General features: G+C 40.3%; 1 protein-coding gene across 6 annotated transcripts in view; it reads right to left on the bottom strand.

The window, feature by feature from the left end:
• Positions 1–4,386: 4,386 nt before the first annotated feature.
• hivep2a (HIVEP zinc finger 2a) overlaps positions 4,387–23,538 on the bottom strand; it is a 64,954-nt gene continuing 45,802 nt past the window's right edge. For all 6 annotated transcript variants that reach the window (XM_079475439.1, XM_079475440.1, XM_079475438.1 and 3 more), the window contains 7 exons: positions 23,368–23,514; positions 10,921–15,975; positions 10,515–10,666; positions 9,890–10,065; positions 9,597–9,698; positions 8,475–9,352; positions 4,387–6,697 (listed from right to left, as the gene is read on the bottom strand). In XM_079475439.1, coding sequence (XP_079331565.1) covers positions 5,972–6,697; positions 8,475–9,352; positions 9,597–9,698; positions 9,890–10,065; positions 10,515–10,666; positions 10,921–15,741 — 6,855 coding nt within the window. In that variant the 5' untranslated portion in view covers positions 15,742–15,975; positions 23,368–23,514 and the 3' untranslated portion in view covers positions 4,387–5,971. The remainder of the gene's footprint in view (positions 6,698–8,474; positions 9,353–9,596; positions 9,699–9,889; positions 10,066–10,514; positions 10,667–10,920; positions 15,976–23,367; positions 23,515–23,538) is intronic.

Here is a 23,538-nt window from a genome sequence, read left to right as displayed (position 1 = left end):
GATTGTTTATAAAGCAACTGTTAAAAGTTTTATTTTTATTCAACGCTTTTATTGACTAAGAAGATGAAGTCATCCTCAGGGTTGACAGAAAATGAGCGCTACAGCTCTGCCTAGTGTTCACATATGGAACTGAAACACCTTTGTAAGGTAAGCTTAATAATGTAACTTTTTCTCATTTCAGATTTTTTTATCACAGCGGTTATTTCTTACCAGAGCCCCTCTAAATATTGTTTAAAATAGTAATTTCTAACCCATGTCTGCTCAAACGATCAGTCAGATGTTCTGTGATGTGGAAAACCATTTGAAACCTCATAGGTACCTTGACCATGGACTTATCAGGTGAGAATCTTTCGAGAAACTATTATTAAATTTACAGCGGGACCCCATGCAAATTTTGCATCAGTCTTGAGTTCTTGCAAAACTTTCCAATTTAACTTTCCAAATCAACCAAATCAACTTTCCAATTTAAGTTCAATCTAAATGAGAATCTAGATGGTATAAGTTTAAATCTAACTGACTTATAAAGCCAATTTGATGCTACTTAAAAATTTAAGGGAGCTTTTGAACTAAAGTTTTAAATTGAAATAGGTGAATAAATATAGACCCCATTACTTAAAACGTAAGGTCAGTACATTAACTTAGGGGTATTCATCGTACGGGATTTATTAAACAAAACAACACTGCTTTCTCTTATTGTTGAATGATCCTTCATTTGACATTCTCCTTACGTGCCTTTCAATGATAAAAGATTTGCATTCATTCTGATTCTGAAAAAAAGCATCTTCGGGATGATGTCCCTTTGGCACAAGTGTGGCTAAAGATTTTATGGGCCCTTGTTTGACACTTGTGCGGCTCTGTCTGTCAGAATTTTAAGATTCGAAAAAAATCCAAGAACCCCTTACAGAGCGTTTGAATTAGATAAGACAACAAAACCAATTAAACGTATTTTTGCATTGAATCATAGTAATTATGCAATCAGAAAAACACAGTTTGGTCAACTGTCACTTAAATGCCTGAAATGATTTGAAGGGATATATATTTAGTTGAAAATTGAGCTTACTAGGAAAAGTCTTTAAGAATTTGGGTGATTCTATGAGGAAACCATTGAAAGCAGCGGTTCCAAATGCAAATTTTTGGTTGGTGATTTAAAATATATGAGTGAAAAGCTGATTTTGCTCTTATATAAGACCCAGCATTAGGCACATATATTACCTGCAGTTGACATTTTAAAATATCCAAGATGACGACAAAGCATTCTAATAATAGCAGATTATCGGAGGGTGGCTACAGTGTTCAACCAAACCAAAATGCGTCAGCTCTATATGAACTGTACTACATGTCTGCCATGGCTTGCTGGGTATACCTTGGCCGAAGTCAGCCTGAGAGACCAGATTTTTCACCATATGCCAGCCTAGGCCTTGCTGGGCTTCCAACTACTAATCTACTGCTTGTCTAAACATTTCCTTCATGGCACTGTACATTACAACGATAAAATCAGAGTTCAACTTCCTGGAGAAGATTAAACACCCTTTCCTGGCTCCTGCCCTACAAAACATGATGTGTTTGAGACCATTGACAGAATGATTTAGAGTTGTGCATTAACGAAAGGGTTCTTCCATGTCACTGGCAATGTTTTATGAATGGAAATGAACCTCTGTGTATGTCCCTGCACACCTGAACGTTTTCCACGGCCTGCCAAAGCAAAATGATTGTTGTTCTTTCACAAGCATTTCCAAATACATCAGCTGCATTCTCTGTCTAAACTCACCTGACTTGAATGCTCTCATTCTTCCGTATTTTTCAGACTTTTTCTAATTTTTCTAATGTGAGGAAAATGAGCTGCAGTGGCGATACATGCCATATATCTCATATACAGCACCACTTATGAGAAATACAGCTAAACAGACAAAAGAGAAACATGAAAGCACACGTCTTGTACATAAACCATGTTTCCTCAAATTATGTAATGTCTGTTGAATGAGCTGGTGGTACGGATTCAGTCAAATTTGAGACTTGTAAGTTGCATTCCTTAAATTATAAAATGAAATGTTAGAAAACACTTGATATATTTCCGCACGGCAGGAACATGTCCAAGTTCTTCTGCCTGTAAATTTGTTTTGGAGTGTTACAAAAGCCCTTCGGCACATTTGAAAGCTGAAGGGAAAATACTGTAAATAGTATTATAAGTCTGACTTTGACATCGTCGCTGTCTCCTTTACATCTGGTTCTTATTATGACTCAGAAGTTCCAGCCCATATGTGTCTGTCCCTCTCAATAAACAGAAAGGACAAGCAAGGCAAGGCCAGTAAAATGAACCGCATCAACTAACCGAATGATTCACTCTCATATCCTGTAAATGTATTAATAACAAGTGCTGATGGCAAACACAGACATGATGATAGTATTATTTATTTTTTATGATGATCGTTGAGGAACTGTGCTTCTGCCCTTCGTCGTTCAGCTGTGACCTCTTCCATACTCAATGTTATGAACATTTGTTGGCTATAGTTTAGACGCATTATAGTGCACAGATCAGAAAATTATCAGACTGTTTAGTTTCTGTTCGGACATGTTTCAGATAAAAAAAACATTATTTAAACTTTAAAGTTAGATGCACTTCGCAGGTCAAATCTTAAACAACAAAGCCTTATAATATCGTCTCAGGAAAGTGCAGTTATATTATGAACCAACAGATGGCAGTATGTCGTAAAGAAATGACCAAAGTGTGGACTCGCATGCTGTGCTGTTACAGTTTGTGTGACACTGGAAATGTGAGGAGTTTGGAAGAGCATCAAGTTGAGACCGGTACATTTTCTTCTGTATTTCCAGGCACACAAGACGTCTGTCAAAAATGACATCGGTCACCTCCAGCAGGACAGGCGAGCTGTGGCTTTGAGCAAAGCTGTGTTGGAACGTGTAAGAACATGGACTACACATGGAAAATGTGGCCTGTGGTTTTCTTCTGTTCTTGGCAAGGGATCGCCTTAGGTAAAAAAAGGAAAAATGTTAACAGTTCCAAACATATGTTCCCATGGATGTGACTTTTGGGTTGGTTCCTGGACTAATGTGCAGACCTAACATACTAATTATGAATTATTTTCACCACATTTAGTATGTAGAAATAATATTTAGATTAAAACAGCCGATGCAAAATGCATCACAAATATTTATTGTGGTTTGTGTGTTCCACTTAATTGTGAATGTGAACGAGGCTGCTGAGGCTTCATGCTTTTAGAGGGGCTTTATACAGTAGGTGCTATTGCCAATAGTGTTATGCACATTTCTATGACCCCAATCGAGTTTCTGCTTGCCCCTTAAAATGATTCAGTTGCATAAGACGTATTGCACAATCATTGTATAGAGGGAGGTGTGGGAAGCACCTTCTTATGTACAACAGGGAGGAGACCATTACTGGTTTCAGTTAAAAATGTGTGAATGTCTTGTGTTGTAGGCTGGTAAATTATAAATGGATGATCTCAACGCTTTTTCACCTGCAAAATATGCTTTATAATATTATTGAAAAACTGAAAGTACGACATGATTGATATTGATTCATTACTTATGAGCTTCTGTGGGATGCTGTGGTACAAAGTTAATATCTATGAGAGTCTTTTAGATATGAATGTATAGGCTACTTAGAGATTTAGTGTAATGTTGGAGTACATGAAATATGAGGAAGCAAAAGTTGGGATGGGAGGATGTCAAAACCAATATAATATAAAAGTTTAGGAGAAAGGTGAAGCTTTGCTTTTAAGGCAAATCATTAATGTTTCTTCTTAAAAAAATGTATAGCTGCACACCCATTTCAGTGCATTAAAACAATATAAAGAATGTAAGAATGTTAGAAACAAAAAACTTAAAGGGACGGTTCACCCAAATATACAAAATGATTTGTTCACACTCATGTTGTTCCAAATCTGTATAAATATCTTTGCTCTGATGAAAAATATATTTGGAAGAATGCTTGACTTCCATAGTAGGAAAAATGTCAATGGTATTCAAAAGTGCCCCAGAATGGTTTGCTTTCCTGTTTTTTTTCCCAAAATATCTTCTTTTGTGTTCAACAAGGAAATTTATAAAGCAAAATTTCCTACTATGGTGGCCAATAACTGTTGGTTACAAGCATTCTTCCAAATACATTTGAGACAGATTTGGAACAGCTTGAGGGTAAAATGAATTTTTATTTTTTGGTGAACTGTTTCTTTAAGATTAAGCAAAAGATTTAAGATGATAGTTAGTATCTAGCAAGTAATCTTATATCTTTCAAAATGTGTTACCTCTTTTAACCACTACACAGACATGATTCAATTAAAAAATATGAGCATTTGACTTATTGCCACTTCTCAGACAAAGAGAGAAAACCACCGCAGACCAAAAGTTACCATATTTGTTTTTATTTGAAAACAGCAATCTGTATTTTTTTAACCTGTGCTGTAATTCATTCTCAAACCCGAGATTGTACATATTATTGTTTTTCCACAGAACATCACAAAGTTACCCTTTATTTTTTCATGAAGTTTGTCTTTTATGCCTTTTTTTGTTTCTTTCCATACAATGATTTGTGCTTTTGATACCTTAGGTTTTAAAGACAAGTTAATACAGTTAAGTGAATAGCAGGGACTACTGACAAAAAATGTCAAGGAGTAAATGACAAAGATCACAATACAAAATACAGATATACACATAAGAGTGCACTGGCTCCATACTCCAGTTCAGTTAGGTTGCTTCAACTCAAAACAGAAAAAATTTTTTAAATCCCAGTTTTAAAAAGTGATATAATTTGGGATTTTTTTGCAAAGGTTTAGGAAACATAAGGTGCATTTTAGGAGTTCTCAGTATTGGAGTTTATGGATGTACAATAAAAAAACTAAACAAAGAGTGTTTGTGGACTGATGACGTGGTGCGTGACAAACTCCTTCAATTCATGAATATGTATGGCTGTGAGCGTACAGAACCGTAGGCATCCATCCAATATTTACATCTGTTGGAATGTTCCCCATATTAATCCACGAGTCAAGTACTTCAAGCGACAATTCACAGAAGATCAAAATACCTTTAACATCAACCTCAGTAAGCTCTGGAGGAAATGCAGAAGTGCGAAAGTTGATTCACTTAATGCTTAACAGTTCGACATTTAAAATGTGAACAATGAAACGAAACTAGTGTAGCCTACCAGCCAATAGGAAAGAGAGGGGCACAAGCACGTAGAACTGACTACCATACAGTATGAGGGTGTCAATCTAAACCATATGTGCAGATATATTGTTTTTCTATATAGTGGGTATATAAACATTTACTTAAATTACATAGAAGTCTAGGTAAAGCGAGAGAAGTATATGCACACATACTTCTAATATATATATATATATATATACACATATATATATAAAAGCCATATTACATGTACATAATATTTGCTCTAATTATGCAATAGCAAAACCCATGCTTTACATAGAAAAGGCATCCACGACATTAAGAAAAATTTACAATTTATGAAACATGATACAATAAATAGTATTATAGAATCGCTGCTGTACACAAAAGCCATTTCATTTCACTCATATAAAAATATGTTTTAGTGCAACCTTACATGTATTGATACTTCACATCGTTCAGACTCGAGTGTCCAAAAAAAAGACGGTCAATGCATTTCTTACAAAGCCAATACACAAAACGTGATATATTTACACATCCGTTTAATGCTTATAAGAATATAAGCAAAAAGTAAAGAAAAGGCACGCACATCTGTACATTTCAAAGTACCAGACAAAGTCCATAAGCAATTTTGGTCAGGCTCATATATAAGTTAACATATATGTATATTCTTTAAAACTTTAAATAAGAAAGTTATTATATTTGAGATAGCAAACCGTGTTATAAAAGGCATGCTATGCATGTACATGGAAACCATCGAATATCCAATCAGTTTAAAACGTGCAGACGTATTTTGCCACTCTCTCTTCGACCGCGTTCACCTGTTGTTCATATTGTCTTTGCCTTTTATTATGGTCACTGGCCTCTCTCCATGGCCGGACGCTCTTTCTGCCGCCTCTGTATTGTAGAGAGTGGCATGGCCTGCTGCGGGATTCTTTGATGTGGTAGACATACTGTTTTCTGATCTGCAGTGTAGGGGGTGACTGATCTCCAAGCCGCTATGCTGCTGCTCCCTCGTCGGCGGACTGTCTTGCTGAGCCTCGGGTGAGAGAGATAATGTGTGCTGATGGAACGGATCGATGGGAGCTGATAATTTTTCAGGAGTTTCCTCAGAGGCGATGCACAGAGAGGCGATCGCTTTAGTGCACGTTTGGATGCACTCTTCTTGCCTGCCTTCCTTATCGGACGTGTCCGTGCTGTCCTCCCTTGACTTCTGAGGGCAAGGCGACGGAGCTTTGGGGGGCACGGACTTCTCTTGGGGTTGGGGTGGGTTATCTGAGCCTATGCTGCTGGCTCCTCTTCCATGGGGAAGGTGGAACGACACCTCGCTGGTGGTGGATTCTTCTGATGTGCTTTTCTGGAGGGGAAGGCGGGTGGGATGGGCATGGCCCGTGACAGAAGTGGGCACAGAGTGGACCATCTGGATGCCGCCGATGGGTATCATGGAGAACGGTGTGCGGATTTGTTGCTGGGAGTGCAGGGGAAGGTGGCTAAATAATCCCTGGTTGACGTTCGGGGCGTCTGTGTTGCGAGCCCTCAGGTCCTAAAAAGTTAAAAAAGACATGATTAAGTTATATGGCTACTAAAAATCTTAAAATAATTCAGTGCATTTCCAGAATATTTAGTGCAGGTATCAATGGATGCGATTAAAAGAAATCAAAACTCCTTGTGAAGGTAAAAATAAAGCCACTTTTCGAATTTCATTTCTTTGATCGTTTATTCACTATTTGTAACACTTTAATAAACTATTCTGCCATTCTGGTGCCACCTATTGTATATTTATTTCACCCAGACCTCTATGGAGAGTTCTGAAACTTTACATAAAAGAACAAAAACACGAATAACAACTGAAAAGATCCTAGCTTACATAATAGACATTAGCCATTTATCTTAGTATCCCCTCAGCTCCATGGTAACAAGCCAGATAGCATTGAAATGAATTACCACACTGCATAAGCACTGTATGGGTACTGCGTTTTCTCTAAAAGGGTTCTTTATCAACTCAAATAGAAATAGAAATGCCTTATCTTATAGCATGATGAGAAACAACATTATACAACATTCACATTGTACACTGTTAGTTAGACCCTGTTAGAGATGTTATCTAGTTATCATTTACATGAAATGTCTCACATACTTTAGGAAGTTAGTGTACAGTATGCATGCATCTTTAGATTATCATGCGGTCTATTATTATATTACGTCACTGTGAAGAAGAATAATGTTTTATCCTTATGGTGTGACAACTTACCTAACTTTACAGGCATATAGGGTCTGTGACATTTTGAGCTGTTTTGGCATTGACGGACTGTATGGTTGCCTAGCAACTAGAGGGTTAAATTTGCAATATTCAAAACGTCAGCCCAGCTACTCAGTTTAAGCCAAAACTGTAAAATTTCACATTATAGGACCTCTTTTCATGGGTAACAAATGTGGTTTAAGGAACAACACGTTCCACATTTAGGTTTTTGAGTGATCAAGAAGGATACACCTTTAAATTGATTTGTTGAGTTCTTGTGTATCTAGAACTTAAAATTAAGACTCCTTAGCATTTATTAAACACATTTAACATTACAATCTATTTAGCGACCTAACTCAAAATAGGTGATGTTTGGCTTACAGTTTCTTACTGTTCTTCTCAGTTTTTCACTACAAGATAACCGAGGCCAAAACAAATCACAGTAACTATATAGAAATCATGAAATCCATTGAGTTTTTAAATAAATACATAATGCTATTAGACAGAGTCATCTTTAATATTGCATGCTGAAAACAATAGAAAGCTGCGCAAAACAAAATAGAGAATTTTATGGATGTGATGGTTATAATGGGAATTGTATTGGTTTTAATCGAAACTATAATTGTGTTTACTGATGTGATGGATTCTATTGGTGGGAACACTGTTAAATCCTATTGATGCTTAAAACACACTACAAAACAAAAGTCTGTAATGGTTTTAATAGAAAAAGTGAATGGTTCATAATGGTATTTTAATGGAAACCATAACAATTACGGCGATGATTTCCATGTTTTTTTCAGCAGGGTGTTATTTTCGTGTTTTCTCTTTTTGTGGCTAATAAATGACACTCAAAACAGTGTTGGGCGGCAGAGAGAGTTTTGTAACCATTGTGGCTCTTAAAGCAAAATTTCAAATAGGTGCTGAATTATTTAAAATATTATCATTTGTTTACTACTAACACGATATCGATCATTATGGTTTTTAATATCACGATTTTTGCGAAAGTGGTATATTGTAAAATCCTTATTTAATCTTAAAACAACGCTAAAAAGCCTAAAGAGAATGGGGGAAAATAAATTACCATTTCTGGATTGCTCTTGGTCTTCTGGCTTAATGATATCATCTCTGCATGTGGACTGGGTGCCCATGAACCGGTTTGATAATGAAGACTCCTCCTGGGGGACACAGGTCTGAACATGCACCTGTGACGGCTTCTGGGAGAGAGCCTGCCCGAGAGATCCCTTCCTGGGGATGTTGGCCGTCCTGTCTGTGAGATGGGGGAGAGATGCCCTCGAGGAGAAAGGTCCCTCCTGGGTGACAGATCTCGTCTATATACATCCCGCATCGGGGATATATGCCTAAGTGGAGATGCTTCTCGCCTTGGTGACAAATGGCCGCGTGGAGAGTCCCTTCGTGGAGACAGGTACCTCCTGGAGGAAGGTGAACTTTCCCGGAGGGGGGAGGAGTCACAGCCTGGTGAAGACAGACGGGAGGGGGAGAAGTCAAAGGAGGATGAGCTGTGTTCTGGAGACAGAGCAAAGTCTTCATTCATGGAACTAGGCACGTCCAGTCTGTTTTTGTGATCTTCTCCCAGAGCGCCTTGAAGGAGCTTCTGGTATTCTGCCATTTGGGCCACCCCAGCTTTCTCGCTGGGTGCCATTAGTTGGGTGATCTGAATACTGGGCAGACTTGTGAAGTAAGTGAAAAGAGGCAGCTTGGAGGCATTGGATTCTTGTGAAGCAGCCATTGCGGTGATGGAGAGAGACGGGATAGCACATGGCTGTGGGCTTGTGCTTCGAGACCGTGTCTTTGGTGTCGAATCGCCATCGTACTCATCGTCATCATCGTCATCTTCATCGACCTCGTCGCCATCCTCCTCAGCTCCCTCAGATTCATCGGCGTCAGAGAACTGGTGCTCTGTCATCTTCTCAGATGTTCTTGGGACCTCCTCAGTGGTGTCTGGAAAACATGAACAATAAGAAATTATCTTAACTGACATCGTAGACAAATTTAAGGTCATAGCTAATTTTTATGTTGGTTCATTACGCCTTTAAACTAAATGTGGAAATCTCAATTATCCCAGAAGAGTCTCTCTCTCTCCCTCTCTGATAACAGATGCGATTTAAAAATGAAGCTTCATAGTGGGTTCTTATTTAATCATTTCATTTAAAACTGGTGGTCTGGATTTTGGTAATAAACATACCTGGTTCTTCAACCTCGGCCTCATCCACCGATGACACAGACACTCCAAGCTCTAAGCACTTTTTCGTGTGAGCTTTTGACTTCATGTGTTTTGTAAGGTTTCCTGAAAACAGATATGAAGTGTTAATAATGTGCGTTAGTAATTTTTGTGTATTGGTATCGAACAAAAGTTAACCACAATTAATAGTACAGAGATCCTCAGTTTTTCAATGTAAAGGATATGAAATCTACAATTTGTTTTCTTTTTGGTGGACATTTGCATGTGTTACTACATTAATAGGGAAAGAACCCCACCTTTTGTTTTAAAAGCGAAGTTGCAGAACTTGCAGACGTACGGCCTAACATCTGTGTGTGTGCGAATATGTTTCTTCAGCATGCTTGGCTTTTTACAGCGGATCCCGCATTCTTCACAGATGTACTTTCCCCGGCCTCGACCGCGCACGTAAATATAGTCCTCATTGGATTTGTACCTGAAATGAAAACAAGGAGACGAATTCACATTACTGGAGGGTATCAAGTATATCTTTGAATGTTGATGTGAGCTTTGGTGTGTTTGATTTTAAACCATATTATACATTTGGAAGGAATTATTCATTTACAGGGACATGTTTCTTAACTCTGAATTTTTTTTACAGCTGTGTCCATTTACAGCTGTGTAAATTTTTTTCTTGCAGCACTGTTTTTCTTTTTCTATTTAACATTCTTTGGACAGTTCTACCACCTACACATCTAATCAATACAGAAGTCGCAAGCATTCTTGATCAAATGATTAAGCCACCATTACATGAATGTGTATATGGATAGAAGTTTGGTTCCTCAACTCCTAATAGTGTCCTAGTAGTGTCAACATTTATTTAAGTCGAAGTCTATTTCATATAAAAAGCAATACATTTGATGTTCGAAAAGAAGCAGCACATACCCTCCTTCAAAGATTTTGATGCGAGTGGGTTCAAGCTGTTTCGAAGACTGTTCTTTCTCTCCATGGTCATCTTTTCCCCTGTCTCTTGAGCTAACTCCCTTCATTTTCTTCCCAAACTTTCCAACATCCAACTGTATGAGCTCTGGCTTTATCTGAAAATGTAAACATAAGACAGACTTTGATTGATGGATTGATTGATTGAATTTGATTGATCAAAAAGTAGCTCTAACAATTGTTTTGTGGATTCTCTGAAAAAGACTGATATCTGTCAAATCTTCTAAAATGATTGTATAAACTGGAATATGTCATGGGATTTTACTATTTAAAACAAACTATTATTTATAATAAAAGGGCGAGTTAATGTAATGAAATGTATAAGGTTTAAAATTTACTCTGGAGTTACTACCTGCTCAAACTTCTGTTTCCACCGGAGGGATGAAACAAGTTTTCCAGTGCCAGGTTGATACATAGCAGCCATTGTATACATCTCTGTATTCTTCCTCTGCTTGGAGCGTAAAAGTGCCAGGGTGGCTTTAGTGCTGAGATTGAGCGGGTTTGGGTTGTAAGAGCTGACACACCAAGAACCATACACAGAGGTCAGAGGTGTTGTCTGTGCATAATTCGGCTTGGTATAATTTAGAAAGCACCAACTGACACTGGTTGGAGTGCGAAGACTTGGGAACTGAAAGAACTGATGAACATCTGCCAGGTCAGTGAGCAGGAGCGTGCTACCAACAACTCCACCACCCTGATTAGCAGCTAGTTGGACTAGCGTATTCACTGGGAATTTATCACCCATAGTCCGCTTAGATTCTTCCTGAGAATCACTTGAGGAGATCACCGACTGTGGGCTTGTGCTTGCATCTGGGGTGGACTCATCTACCTCAAGCTCTTCTGGGGAATCTGCTCTTTTGGCTACATTTGTTATAATTTGCAAGGGTGGGATGAAGTTATCTTTTGGTGGGATGTCAGGTAAATGAGGTGCAGATGGATATCCAAGGTATTTAGAAGGTACAAAATCAGTAGGTGGAGATGAGGACATCCTCTCTTGTTCGTCTACAGAGTCATCTCGATTTAAGAATTCTGCTTTGGCGGATTTATCAATATCACTGGAGTTGCTCAGCTCAACAGCACTGAGCTCCTTTACAATCTGGCCATACATCTTTTCTTCCTTGACCCGTTTCTGTTGTTTGGTTTCAATAAAGAGCTCAAGACTGCTGGCTGGTGACAACATTCTCTTGCTTCCCCCGATACTAGAGGATGCATCCGTGGTAGAGATAGTTCCGGACGTCAAAGACAGAGGGATCCCTGTGTTAATAGTTCCAGGTAAATATTCAGGAACTTTCCATTGTGGAAAATGTAAGGATCCTTCTGAATGTCCCAATATTTTGGATAAATTAATCCCTACATGGTGCTTTGATGCAGTGCCTGTGTGGGAAGCATGGTCCGAGCATAAAACTCTCACTGAAGTTGTACTCTGAGCATGAGTGACAAGTATTTGTGAAACACTTGTGTACATAACAGTATCGTAAGATGGCACATTGGTCTGGATCCTGACTGGGACCAGCATTCCAGGGAGTGATGACTGTGACCCTAAATTTTGAGTAGCAAAGATAGGTTGAACTTGCTGTAGGTAGCTTGTAGTAAGTACTTTAGATGACAAAACCCCAAGCTGCTTTGGGGAGGCTCTTGAAGGATATGGATAGTTAGTGCCATCAGTTTTTGAGTCTGCTTGCACCTGATGAGTTGATTGGTGTGGTTTCTGCAACATGGGCTGTTTGATATGTAGTTTCTGCAACTGATGTGTCTGAAAAGCCAGATGATGCTTGTGTCTTTGTGTTGATTCAGGATGCCAAAACTGAAATGGCAAGAAGGGTGAGGATGCCAAGTTGCTCTGAAGCGTAGAGTGCTGTATGATGTCTTGACTCATATGCTCATGCACTGAATGTTCACTATCAGTTGAAAGTTGCGCAGGCAAACGGGGAGAATTCTGGAAATGATCTTCTGATTGGCTGTCCTCACTGATGCTCTGTTGTAGCAAGTGACGGGATCCATAAGCTGACTGTGTACCTCTTCTGTGTTTTGCTAAGTCACTGCTTGCGCTGTAGGATGTACCAATCAATGCACCTTGAGGAAGATGATCAGAATGCTCTTGTTTGATGGTTAATTCTGAGTTTGGCTCTTGAACCACTACTTCAGGATAGACACTTAGGGATGCCTGTCGAACAAGGTAACCACGTCTACGCTCCTTCATGGCTGATGCACTTGAATATACTTCTCCTTGCCTGGAACCAGATGAAAGACTGCCATAATCAAAAGATTTACTGCGAATTTCTGGTACTTCATTGGACAACGCACAGGGTGCTTGTTCTGATGAAGAGCGTCTCATCTCTCTTTGATGATGGCCTGGTATGGACAGAGAATGGCCACTGCCTGGAACAGTTAAGAACTCAGACTGCCGACCAAAGTCTTCTTGCTTAGTTGGGGACACTGGTTTTATGCCTTCCTCTCTATCAAATGACATTGAAAAGCTTGAGCTGTGAGATAAATTGCTCTCTTGACTAGGGCTTCTTGAAAGACTAGTGCAAGTGGACTCGAAGCTTGACTCCCCTGAAGAGTGCTCCATATCTGCAAGACGCAGCCGTTTCTTCTTTGGGGGCAGTTTTTCAGCAGGAAGCTGGGACAGAGTTTCACTTCTTTGTGGCCACTGAAATTCCTCCACGTGTTTCTCTGGTTCTTTCACTTGTACCTCAGGTTCTTTATCCGGTTTGTCAGGCTCTTCTGTAACTCTAATTTCAGGCACTTGAATGTTGGGCTGTCGTACAAGTTTGTGTGGAATATGATACAATTGGTTAGAAGAGAAAGATCCATGTTCATTGTCACCCTGCAGTTGATGTTCCATGCTTTCAGATCTATGATGAGAATCAGGGCTGTGCATATCTTCAATGTTTTCTGTGTCCGATTGCTCAGAAAGATGGCTGGCAGGTTTATCTGGCTGATAATATGGATGTTCAATTGATTCAGTCTTTTCAAATGAATTTGGCCTACTAAGGGAATTTGTATGTTGAATGACAGATATAACATTACCAGCAGTCTTTGTGTCTGAATCTTGAACAAGTACCACATCCTCTGGAGTCAAACACTGGCCTCTGTCAAAACTGTCACATGGGCTATGCGCTCTAAACATAGTGCCCTTACTGGCAGGAGCAGCTTTTGAAGAATCTTGACTTCCTTGTCTCAAATCATAGTCCCCTGTCATTTCAACAGAGCCACTCCGACTACCATCATCTTGTTCGAGACAATCTTCCTCTTCACCAACACTCTTTTTCATTCGCCGTTTTCTTGTGGTAGACTCTGTCATTCCCACCTTTGTACCATATGAACCATATGTTGTGCGTACTTCTGGACAAGCAATTTCTGACCCAGAGCCTTTGAATTCTGGCATATAATGTCCCCTTTCTCCCATTCTTGTACCTGGGATCTTTCCGTAGTTCTCCGATTCCCCATGCCCTTCTTGGGCAGAATGTTCAAAAGCAGCCTGTCTCCTTAACCTCTTCAGACCAGCAGTGTAAAAAACATCATCTTGTGTCATCATCTCATCAAAAGAGTGACTCCCTCGCAGACTTGGTGGGACATTGAGGTTTGTAGGGGAAGGTGTTGGCATTGAGTTACTTCTAATCAGTGTCCCTGATTCAGAGGGTGCTTCTAAAAGACCTGGATTGGTTTGGCAAGAGCCAGGATGATACTGTTTTGGGTCACAACCTGAAACTAATTGTGTTTCCACAAAATCGCTTCGATAAAATACATGACCCTCTGATATCTTTTCCATGGCCGACTCCAGCATGGCACTTGTCTTGTTGATATTGATTTTAGTGTCCTGACCGGCAATAGCTGCCATCCCAACTGTGACTGATTGTCTAGATTGTCTAGAGTTGGTTTTGTGGGGCCAAGTTCTTCCGAACATTATTTCCTCATATGACTTTGCATTTGTGTTAGGTGGACTGATCTGCTGTTCAGCACTTTCTGAACGGGAAAAATAACCAGAATCAGTGCTGCCTTTGCTGTGTGGGCTCAGGAGATTTTGAGATGGCTCTGAATCCTGGTCCTTTTTCTCAGTGAGTCTTAAGGCAAGTTTTTGTTTGACAGTGTGAGACTCATCTACTCTGCACATCTGTCCAGCAAATGGAGATCCTTTAATATCTGTGAACTGCGGACACTCAGTGGCCGTTAATGGTACCCCTTGTTTTGGAACAATTAGTATAGGCACTTTCATAGATGCCATGGAGAGTTCCTCTGCTGGATCGGCATATGCTGGCCCCCTTTCCATTGGGATTTTGTCAGACTCTAATGATATTTGTGGGCTACGTTTTTCATGAAATATTGCACCGTCTGCAGTTTCTTCATCAGTGTCAGTGCTTTGTTCACCATCAGAATGTGCCTCTGCTTCTCCAACAGAAGACGCTTGATCGGTGTCTGTTCGAGTTGCTAGCTCTGAGAACGGAACAAGTCCTGCTTTGATGGCATGGGCATGAGATTTTCTATGTTTATACAGATTGCTCTTGGTTTTGAATGAGAAGCCACATGGAACACAAGGATAAGGACGTTCCCCTGTGTGGGACCGGATGTGTTTTTTAAGCACACTGGGTTTAGCACATGCCCTGCCACAGTAGTGACATATGTATTTTCCTGGTTTCTTTGGTTTTTGCTCCTTCTTATGAATTTCATCTGGCTGCTCAGGTCCCGATTGGGAAAACTGGCCAAAAGCACATGGGGACTTCTGACGAGGAAAGACTCCATGTGAGTGGGAGTGTACAGAAAACATATCATCTGGTGGCAGAGATTGTAGTCTACCAGAGAAGGGCCACCCATGGGCCTCTAACCCGGGTTGTGGCTTTGTACCGCCCAGGAAAGGCTCCTGTGGGTATGAATGTGGCATCTGGTAAGGGTAAGGCAGAGGGAAGACCTGTTGAAACTGATTTTCTTGCGATGACTGTGTCACTGCAGATGATAGTAGCTTTCCTGAACCAAACTTTTGAGTTGAGCTCGCAAGGCTTGACCCACTTGTAAGACTTTGCTCCCGATGTGAATGTCTTTTAACATCTGGATCAGCAAAAGTACTTCTTTTTGTTCCTGCAGAAGGCTCAGATACCCATTTTCTTTGTAAGGGGTTCTTTTCCCGTTGATCCTTGGTGCACTTTTTGCCAATGACCGTTTCACGTGGCTCCATTTTTTTGTACTTGAATGGGATTGCTTAAGGTGGTGTTTTCTAAATTGTATTAATGTAAAGGTCCGTACACTTCCATTTTGCAAAAGTTTTGCTCTTGCATTAAAATATGTCCTTCTGTGAATCAGGCCATTATCTCTCCATCACTAATTAGTTCAGCATACTGCAGTCCATTCACTTTCTTTATTCGTTCAAACTTGTTTATCTACGATTTGATGTCCAGTGATTCTTCAGTATCTATAAAAGAAAAGAAACAGGCAATGGTCAATAAGCCTTTTAAACAAAGTTTACGGCTCACAATGCATTCAAGAATAAACAACTCTCATTTACTACCTCAGGATTTTTAAAGCTGTTGTCTACAAATACTAAGGAAACAAAAGAAAATGACAGTTGATCACATACACTTGTCACACTTAAACTGCAACTTGCTTTCTTGTTCTTCACTTTGACATCTAACAGCTGCACGGATAAACCAGCTGTGTTTTTCTCACCTAGCAAGTGTTTTGAGACTTCAATGAACTGATGTGGTGGTGCTACCACCTCCCTCTGCTCATGAGTCATCATTAACAACCTTGCCCACTCATTTCCTAAAAAGACACAAACATTTAAAAATAGCCCACGGAATGCAAATGACATTCAACGTAATGTGTGTGGGTGTTTAAAGGGCAAACTCATAGCATTTACTTCCTTAAGATTTTTTGTTTTTCTTCACTTTTATAAACAACACCATGAACACCGAGGACAAATGTGGGAGAGTTATAAGACCAAAAAAACCCACAACTTCTACTGTAGGTACACCATGTACTCAAATACAGAATAGATGTGTTTGTAAAACAAAAGATACTGAACATGCTCTCTGTGCAATGTATGTCTTAATCTGATTTGTTGTGCAACAAACAGTTCTGCCTGAATATGAGTGAGGAAACTGTGACGCTGGTGTCTCGAAGGCAATGTGAGCGCTAAAAATAGCAGGGTAACAAAACCACTGGTATTTATAGCACTTCAATCATTAACTTCTGGTTCGTTTTGTTTTCATATTCTTCCATGTCTGACACAGGAAAATGTGTGTTCTCAAATCAAGACAAAGCATGAGTCGGACTCCCGGGTAGTAATTTTAAACGTATAGCTGCTTTGTCTTGCATAGTTTCCGACAGAAACAAGCACAACGGCATTTCTACATAATTATGCAAGTTAGTGAGACCTTAAGAATGTAAAGGCAGATTTTGAAGATTTTCTTAGAAGCCACACGATGTACAGTTTCATGGAACTGTACACAAACATGTTTTTAATATATTTGCAAAGTACTGCAGTACCACCCATAATCTGCAAAAGTCTCTCTAGCCTACATCTATAACTCTAAAAAAGAATAGCAATAGCTAGCAATAACCCCCTTTAAACATGATTCTTCAGTATAAGGAATTAGTATAAGCAAGTACATGGAAAGCATGGAAAAGGACAACAGATATTTCAAAGGCCAAAATATTTTCTTTCTAAAGCGATTCAATTGGATTCTAGATATAGTTTTCATCTGACACACAGGCATGGTTAACTTTCGGTCTGTATTTGTTGATTGGTCTGACCTTGTTATTAGTCTGCGTGGACTAAGGTGTTTTTAACAACTTATATTCCTGTTTATACATATTCCTGTACCGAATAAACTGAATAATCAATGAATTTAAGGTAGGATAAAAATACTTTAAGTGGCAAAAAACAGATGTGCTTACAGTTTGAGTGCGTGTGCGTGAGACACACTGTCAGCAGGTATAAGAGCAGTACCATTCACAACAAATCCAGAATTTACAAAAGAATGTCTAAGTCAAATTACATAAAGCAAAAAAGGATACAAGAATACAGTATGACATTGACTCCTGCTTACTGGCAAAGGTACCCAGTAGACCTACAATATGTATTGTTCCTTCACATGCACAACACCACATACATAGCCACAAAACATTATTTTAATCCACCCCATGTTGTACATGCTAGATGGTTATGAAACTTGTTTATGCCCAAAGATTACTGTGATCCCCGCACGGCTGAGATCAGTACACTACCGTCTGCTGTCCCACTCATATCCCTGCCCCATTTCAGTATACAGAGTGTGGGAGGTTCTTAGCTTGAGGCCACAGCAAGCTCTTCACACTCATGCACAGTACCGCAATAATACAAACATAGGAACCTTTATGAGGACATTTGCTCATGAATAAAAATAAACCATCTAATCTAATGTGAGGATTATACATTTTACAGTTCTGCTGTCAGATTTCAGTCAACGGATTAACAGCGGTCTGTTTGTCAATAAATGCTGCATGGTGCAACAGTCCTAAAGGGATTTGGAGAGACATTATGTCACATTCTAAGCCATTTGGATATCCTTTTCACTTGAAGGGAGACTACCTGTCCTTTTTGCAGTCGCATATGAAGCCGTTAAGCAGCCGACGTGCCTAATCTCCCTGAAGTTCACACCAGGACATTGCAAGACTGCAAACAAATACATAAAACATAAAAGAACAAATAAGCAAAGGGGAATAGAAGCAGACTTGGAAAAAAGCTATTTTGGAAAAAAGACGTGATTATCAGCGGCCTGACTCTTGCCAAAGTTACAGGGTTCTAGTAATAAACAGAGTGATTCAGTCAAGCTTTTTTGTTTCCAGTTTTTTTATGATGCAAGGAATGTGATCTGTTGATTTAAGCACATAAAGATCTGCAGTTTTGGACTCGTAAATGTGACTTTGTAGTTTTCATACTTTAAACTAATGGACTCTTTGGAGGTAGAAAGGGATACTAGATCACATATTTCACTGAGGTACACACTGGGCAGTATGTTCCGGAGATTGGGTTCCACCTTTTGTCTACTCCCCCGTGACATCACAGCCATGATGCTGGGGAGGTACACGAGCCAGATCTCATTTCCCCAAGTCCAAGTGGCACAATGTAGATGTCCCTTGTAGGACCGACTTTAAATAATTCAACATGCTGCTAATTGTTTTCATTCAGTGGTTATGAAACATTTGGAAAATTAGACCTTTCCTGTCCGAGCATGCTAAGCAAGTCCTAGTTGTCCTGTCCAGACTGGACTATTTCAATGGGCTACTGGGTGGACTTACAGCATACACAACCCAACCTCTACAGATGATCCAGAATGCAGCGGCAAGAGTGATCTTCAATGAACCGAAGAGAGTACACGTCACTCCTCTCTTCATTAATTTACATTGGCTCCCTATAGTCGCTCGCATCAAATTCAAAGCTCTCCTCATGACCTACAAGAACACCACTGGTTCAGCACCCCCATATCTTCACTTGCTAATACAGACTTATGTACCCACCAGATCTATACGCTCTGCAATGAACAACGTCTTGTAGTGCCATCCCAAAAAAAGATATTCACTCTAACGTACCTTCTTTCGATCTGTTCCACATTTGTGGAATGATCTGCCCACTGCTACAAGATCAGCAGATTCTGTAGCAATCTTTAAGAATCGGCAAAAAAACACATCTCTTCCGTCAACACCTGACCTCTATCTCTTCTATCTCTTTTCTAATCTTTCTAACTTTAAAAAACCTTAGCTTTGTATACTGTTGTAGGCTATATGAGAACAGTTTTACTACGCTTTTGCTTTTTGTTGTCCTTATGTTGTTCCAATTGGTTCCATTATTTACCTAATTTCAAGTCGCTTTGGATAAATGCGTCTGCTAAATGACTAAATGTAATGTAAATGTGTATGATAGTTATAAAGGTTATAGCTACAAATTTCTACGCCAAAATCATTCGTGGACAGTTCCTCAACCATGTTGTGTCTCATCTACCTCATTTGTATTGTCGTTTTGCTTACACCTCGCTTGTTTCTCAAGAGGGGCTTCGGTGCCGTCAGGGGATTTCAAGTGTACATAAATACTACTCTTGCAGAGGAGGAGAGGTTGCTGAGTTGATTTTCCATGGCTTGCGTTCCAACTATCCAAACTCATTAGTGGTGGAGGCAACTTTTACTAGTCCAACTGGCTTTATCATCTGGCACAAATCAGATGAGAAAGGATCTGAAAATATACAGAGGTAAGGACACTACAATAAAGACTTGACTTTTAAAGCAACTGGCACATGTCTTTCCAGAGCAATTCAACTGTCTTTGGGAATGATGTCAATAGCTGTAACCTCCTGAAAAAAGGCACTGTCCGCTCGCTCTAAAAAAGGGAAAAACTAAGACGGTCCAGAATTTTAGCCCACTTATTCTATCCTCACATTACCTTTCCTTCACTCACCCAAAACTTTTGTCTCCACAGCAACTCCCCTTTTGCTAATGCAGCAACTTACGTGCTAGAATTTTGGTCTGTGTTAGCAGGACAGGAGGATGTCTCATCCAAAATGTGTGTGAGTCAGCCCCCTGGAGTGTCATACCGACTCCTCATTAAGACCCCCAAGCAGAACAGCTCAGTGAGAGGCCAGCGCGTAGACATGAACATGTTAACATCCCGTCCAGATGGTCAGCAGAAGGGTGTTCTACACATCTACAATATCAAAATCGCAAGGTCACAAGGCTTTCATAACTTCGTCTTTCACAATAGTTAAGTGAGCTTTCGATAGAAAAAGTAGCACATGAAAAGGCAGTTCAGACAAATCAACCGGTCTTTCAAAGAAACACGGAGGAGAGAGGAAGCCATTAAAGAAGAGGGGAAGTATTTTTAACGCTTTGTACGGCTTTAATGTGTGTGCCGGAGAGAAAGCATGCGTGGGATGCATCTACAGCCATCTCGAGACAGGCTGAGGAGAGTGGGTGACTGTTCCTGTGTGGGTGGAGAAGGCATGAATAACATGCAGGGTTACGGTGTTAGTGAATTGCGTTATGAAAGGGGCTTCAGTTACACAACCCAGCCCATCCAACTCTCTGCCTGTGTGGGCCGAGAGGGATGGCAACGCTGCAGAGATTCGCTCGCTGCCGGAAACGAGGTGCATACAACCCTTCAAGACATTTGGTCGAATGCGTAATTATCCGGCAGCTGTGATGCCAGCGACTAGGCGAGAACGACAGACTGAATGTACCGGAAAAATCAAGCATCAACACACTCGCATTCATGGAAATGATGGGCGATTCTTTCATAGGGACAATATCGCTGCATAAAGAAGAGGGAGAGATCGCTCGCTCGCTCTGATTAGTTTGGAGACAGGGCGAAGGAAGGGACACATCAGCCATTAGCTTGTCATTAAAATCATATCAATGGTGATTATTTAAATAATATCATCCGTCCAGAGTGCGCTCGGTCGACAAATTGCTGAAATCTGACTGGGGCTTGACATCAGGCATTAAATAAAACATAAGCCGCTGCTTTTTGTAATGTTGTGATTCTAATGAAGCGGTTAAGAAAGGGGCCTGTTATTATGATATCTATTTACAACAATGACAAAGCTACCATCCTGCCTATCACATCCAAGCAGGGCAACACTTTCTCTCATCAACCTCTCTGTGACTAAAGAGGCCTGCATGGGGACAGTCCCATGGTCAGAGCCCTGTGGGTCTTAGGTCGAAAAGAGAGGGCCTGCTGAAAGCTAACACAACAGCTATTTAAAAGAGAATAAATCCCTTTCAGCATGAAGTCATGGCTAATTTAACTGGCACTCTAAAAGCTCAGACACAATCCCCCACACGAGATACGGTTACCAATCAAATAAGTGGCCAGTCTGGCCACTACAGAAAACAACGGTCCGGAAAGGCGAAATGTACCCTGGCCTGGCGCGGGACTCTGAGGCACTTCAGCGGTCCAACATAGTGTATTTACAGGATGGCTCGATAATTGAAAACGGCACAGATGAAAACATTCCCACTCCCAAAACAAGAGCTGCATATTTTTGGACTGGTGCAATGTTGGAAAACGTCATGGAAGTAACGGGGAAGCTCATCAGCACCGCATATAGGTCATTAGACGGATTTATGACATTTTCCTGGAGGAGGCGTTTAAAAAACACGTCCGCCCTGTGGACTGTGGGAGAAAACATGATTCGATGCTAAATCTTCCTGTAGGTGCCACAGTTAAGATCACTTAGCCAAGCGCCAGCAATCCTAGGGGTAGCTCACACTCCACAGCTGTATCTGTTTTAATGTACATGTTTCCGTTTACGCTTGGTTTAAAACAGAACACTGGCCTATGGAAGGAAAGACAGGGATTCAAAAAAATCAAAAACAAGGCTCCATGTTGGTCTTAATTGTCTATGGAAAGACCGTCATATTTTCCACTGGATAAGCTTGAAACCATTACAAACTAGCCTTCGTTAAATTTTCCACAACATTTTGCAGAAATGTCAGGAAGCAGCTGTGGAGACACTGATAAATTGTCTTTCTTACTGGTTTCCCACTTACAACATTAATTTAAGCTATGTAAGAACTCGTAAGGCATGTGCTACTATATATACACACATCAAATCTACAGATGGCTAACTTTTAAATCCAAAAGCTCAAAGGGAACAACTGCCTCAACGTTTTTGCTTCGATGCTAATGACTTGGATCTTTGATGTCTCAGTTACTTATCTACAACTTGTTGCCAAACAATGACTGCAGTTTTCAACGATTGCGGTGTCCATGGCTTCAGGGATCTAATATCTATGATGGACTTCAAATATAAAGAATGGTGTATATGCACACGGAGCGATGACGGATTTCTGCTAAAATCTCTGCAGCTCTGTTACATCCGGCGCGCTGTAGGGAACAAGGTCATTTTTCACTAAGCCGCATCAAGATGTACATAGGAGTGCTGCAGGTCTCCAAGGAATTAAAAGGAACAACAGTCCTCCGCTGCACTTTGTAAAAACCTACTGGGTGCTAACAAGAGGGTGCACTGGATTGGCCAAACCGAGTGGAACATTATAGCTTGTAAGTTACAAGTATTTCCATTGCCAAAATTCTATAAAGAGAAGGTACAAAACAAGAAGTAACCATCTGGAAGCTATGATCCCGAGTAGAAGGGTTGAAACATCTGCCACCGGTGTGCCCTGGTCTCATGGAGTAGAAATAAATGACTCTAGTCACTGACCAAGGTTAAAAGCTTAAGCACTGCTGGACAGGAATTAGATGGCTGTCTGGTTGTCAGTCCTCTGAGCACCAGCGAAAATAATCCTTGTCAGGGTTTTTGGCTCAGCGTTTGAAGCTTCAGTATTCGTGACATACATTTGTACTCCGTTGTATAGCCTAAACCTACAAGAGCAAGTTATTTTTCTATTTAAATAAAAAAATAAGGGTTAATGTATTTAATATTGTTTACAGTCTTAAAACAGAAGTTACGGCTTAAAACTCTTATGTATAATAAAGCTACATTAAAATCTTTTCACCGCCTCTGGCGTTTCTCTAATTGACAATTACTGATCTATATGATTCTTATATGTATTTCTAGGGCCTTGCAAATGCTCACATGACTTTTATCAGCTGTGGTAAATCGTATATTTTTGGCGACGCACATTTATCTCCCTCCTGCATCTGTGAGGGGTACACACAGCTCCTCCAGATGATGCACAGCCCCGCGGAACATGTGTCTGCCTCTCCCTCTTCCATTTTTTCCACACTAAACACCTGGGTCCTTCATGGCCTCCCAGACGATTGCACATCCTTCCATTTTTACACATGTGTGGTGTGACATTGAAAACTCACCGGAAGGTTCACTGCGAGAGAATGCCGCCCAGGCAGGTTTTTCTTCACGCTGGTGCCTCTACTGGCAGACGGGTTAGGCGGGCAACGGCAGGGCAGTGTGGTGACAGAAAGGATATCCTGGCCAGGGTGCAGAGATTAAACAGACCGCTGTAAAGAGAAAAGGAATGGAAG

The sequence above is a fragment of the Barbatula barbatula genome (assembly GCF_947034865.1).
Source record: "Barbatula barbatula genome assembly, chromosome: 15".
In the NCBI taxonomy this organism is placed as follows: Eukaryota; Metazoa; Chordata; class Actinopteri; order Cypriniformes; family Nemacheilidae; genus Barbatula; species Barbatula barbatula.
This window is presented reverse-complemented; position numbering and strand designations above follow the sequence as displayed.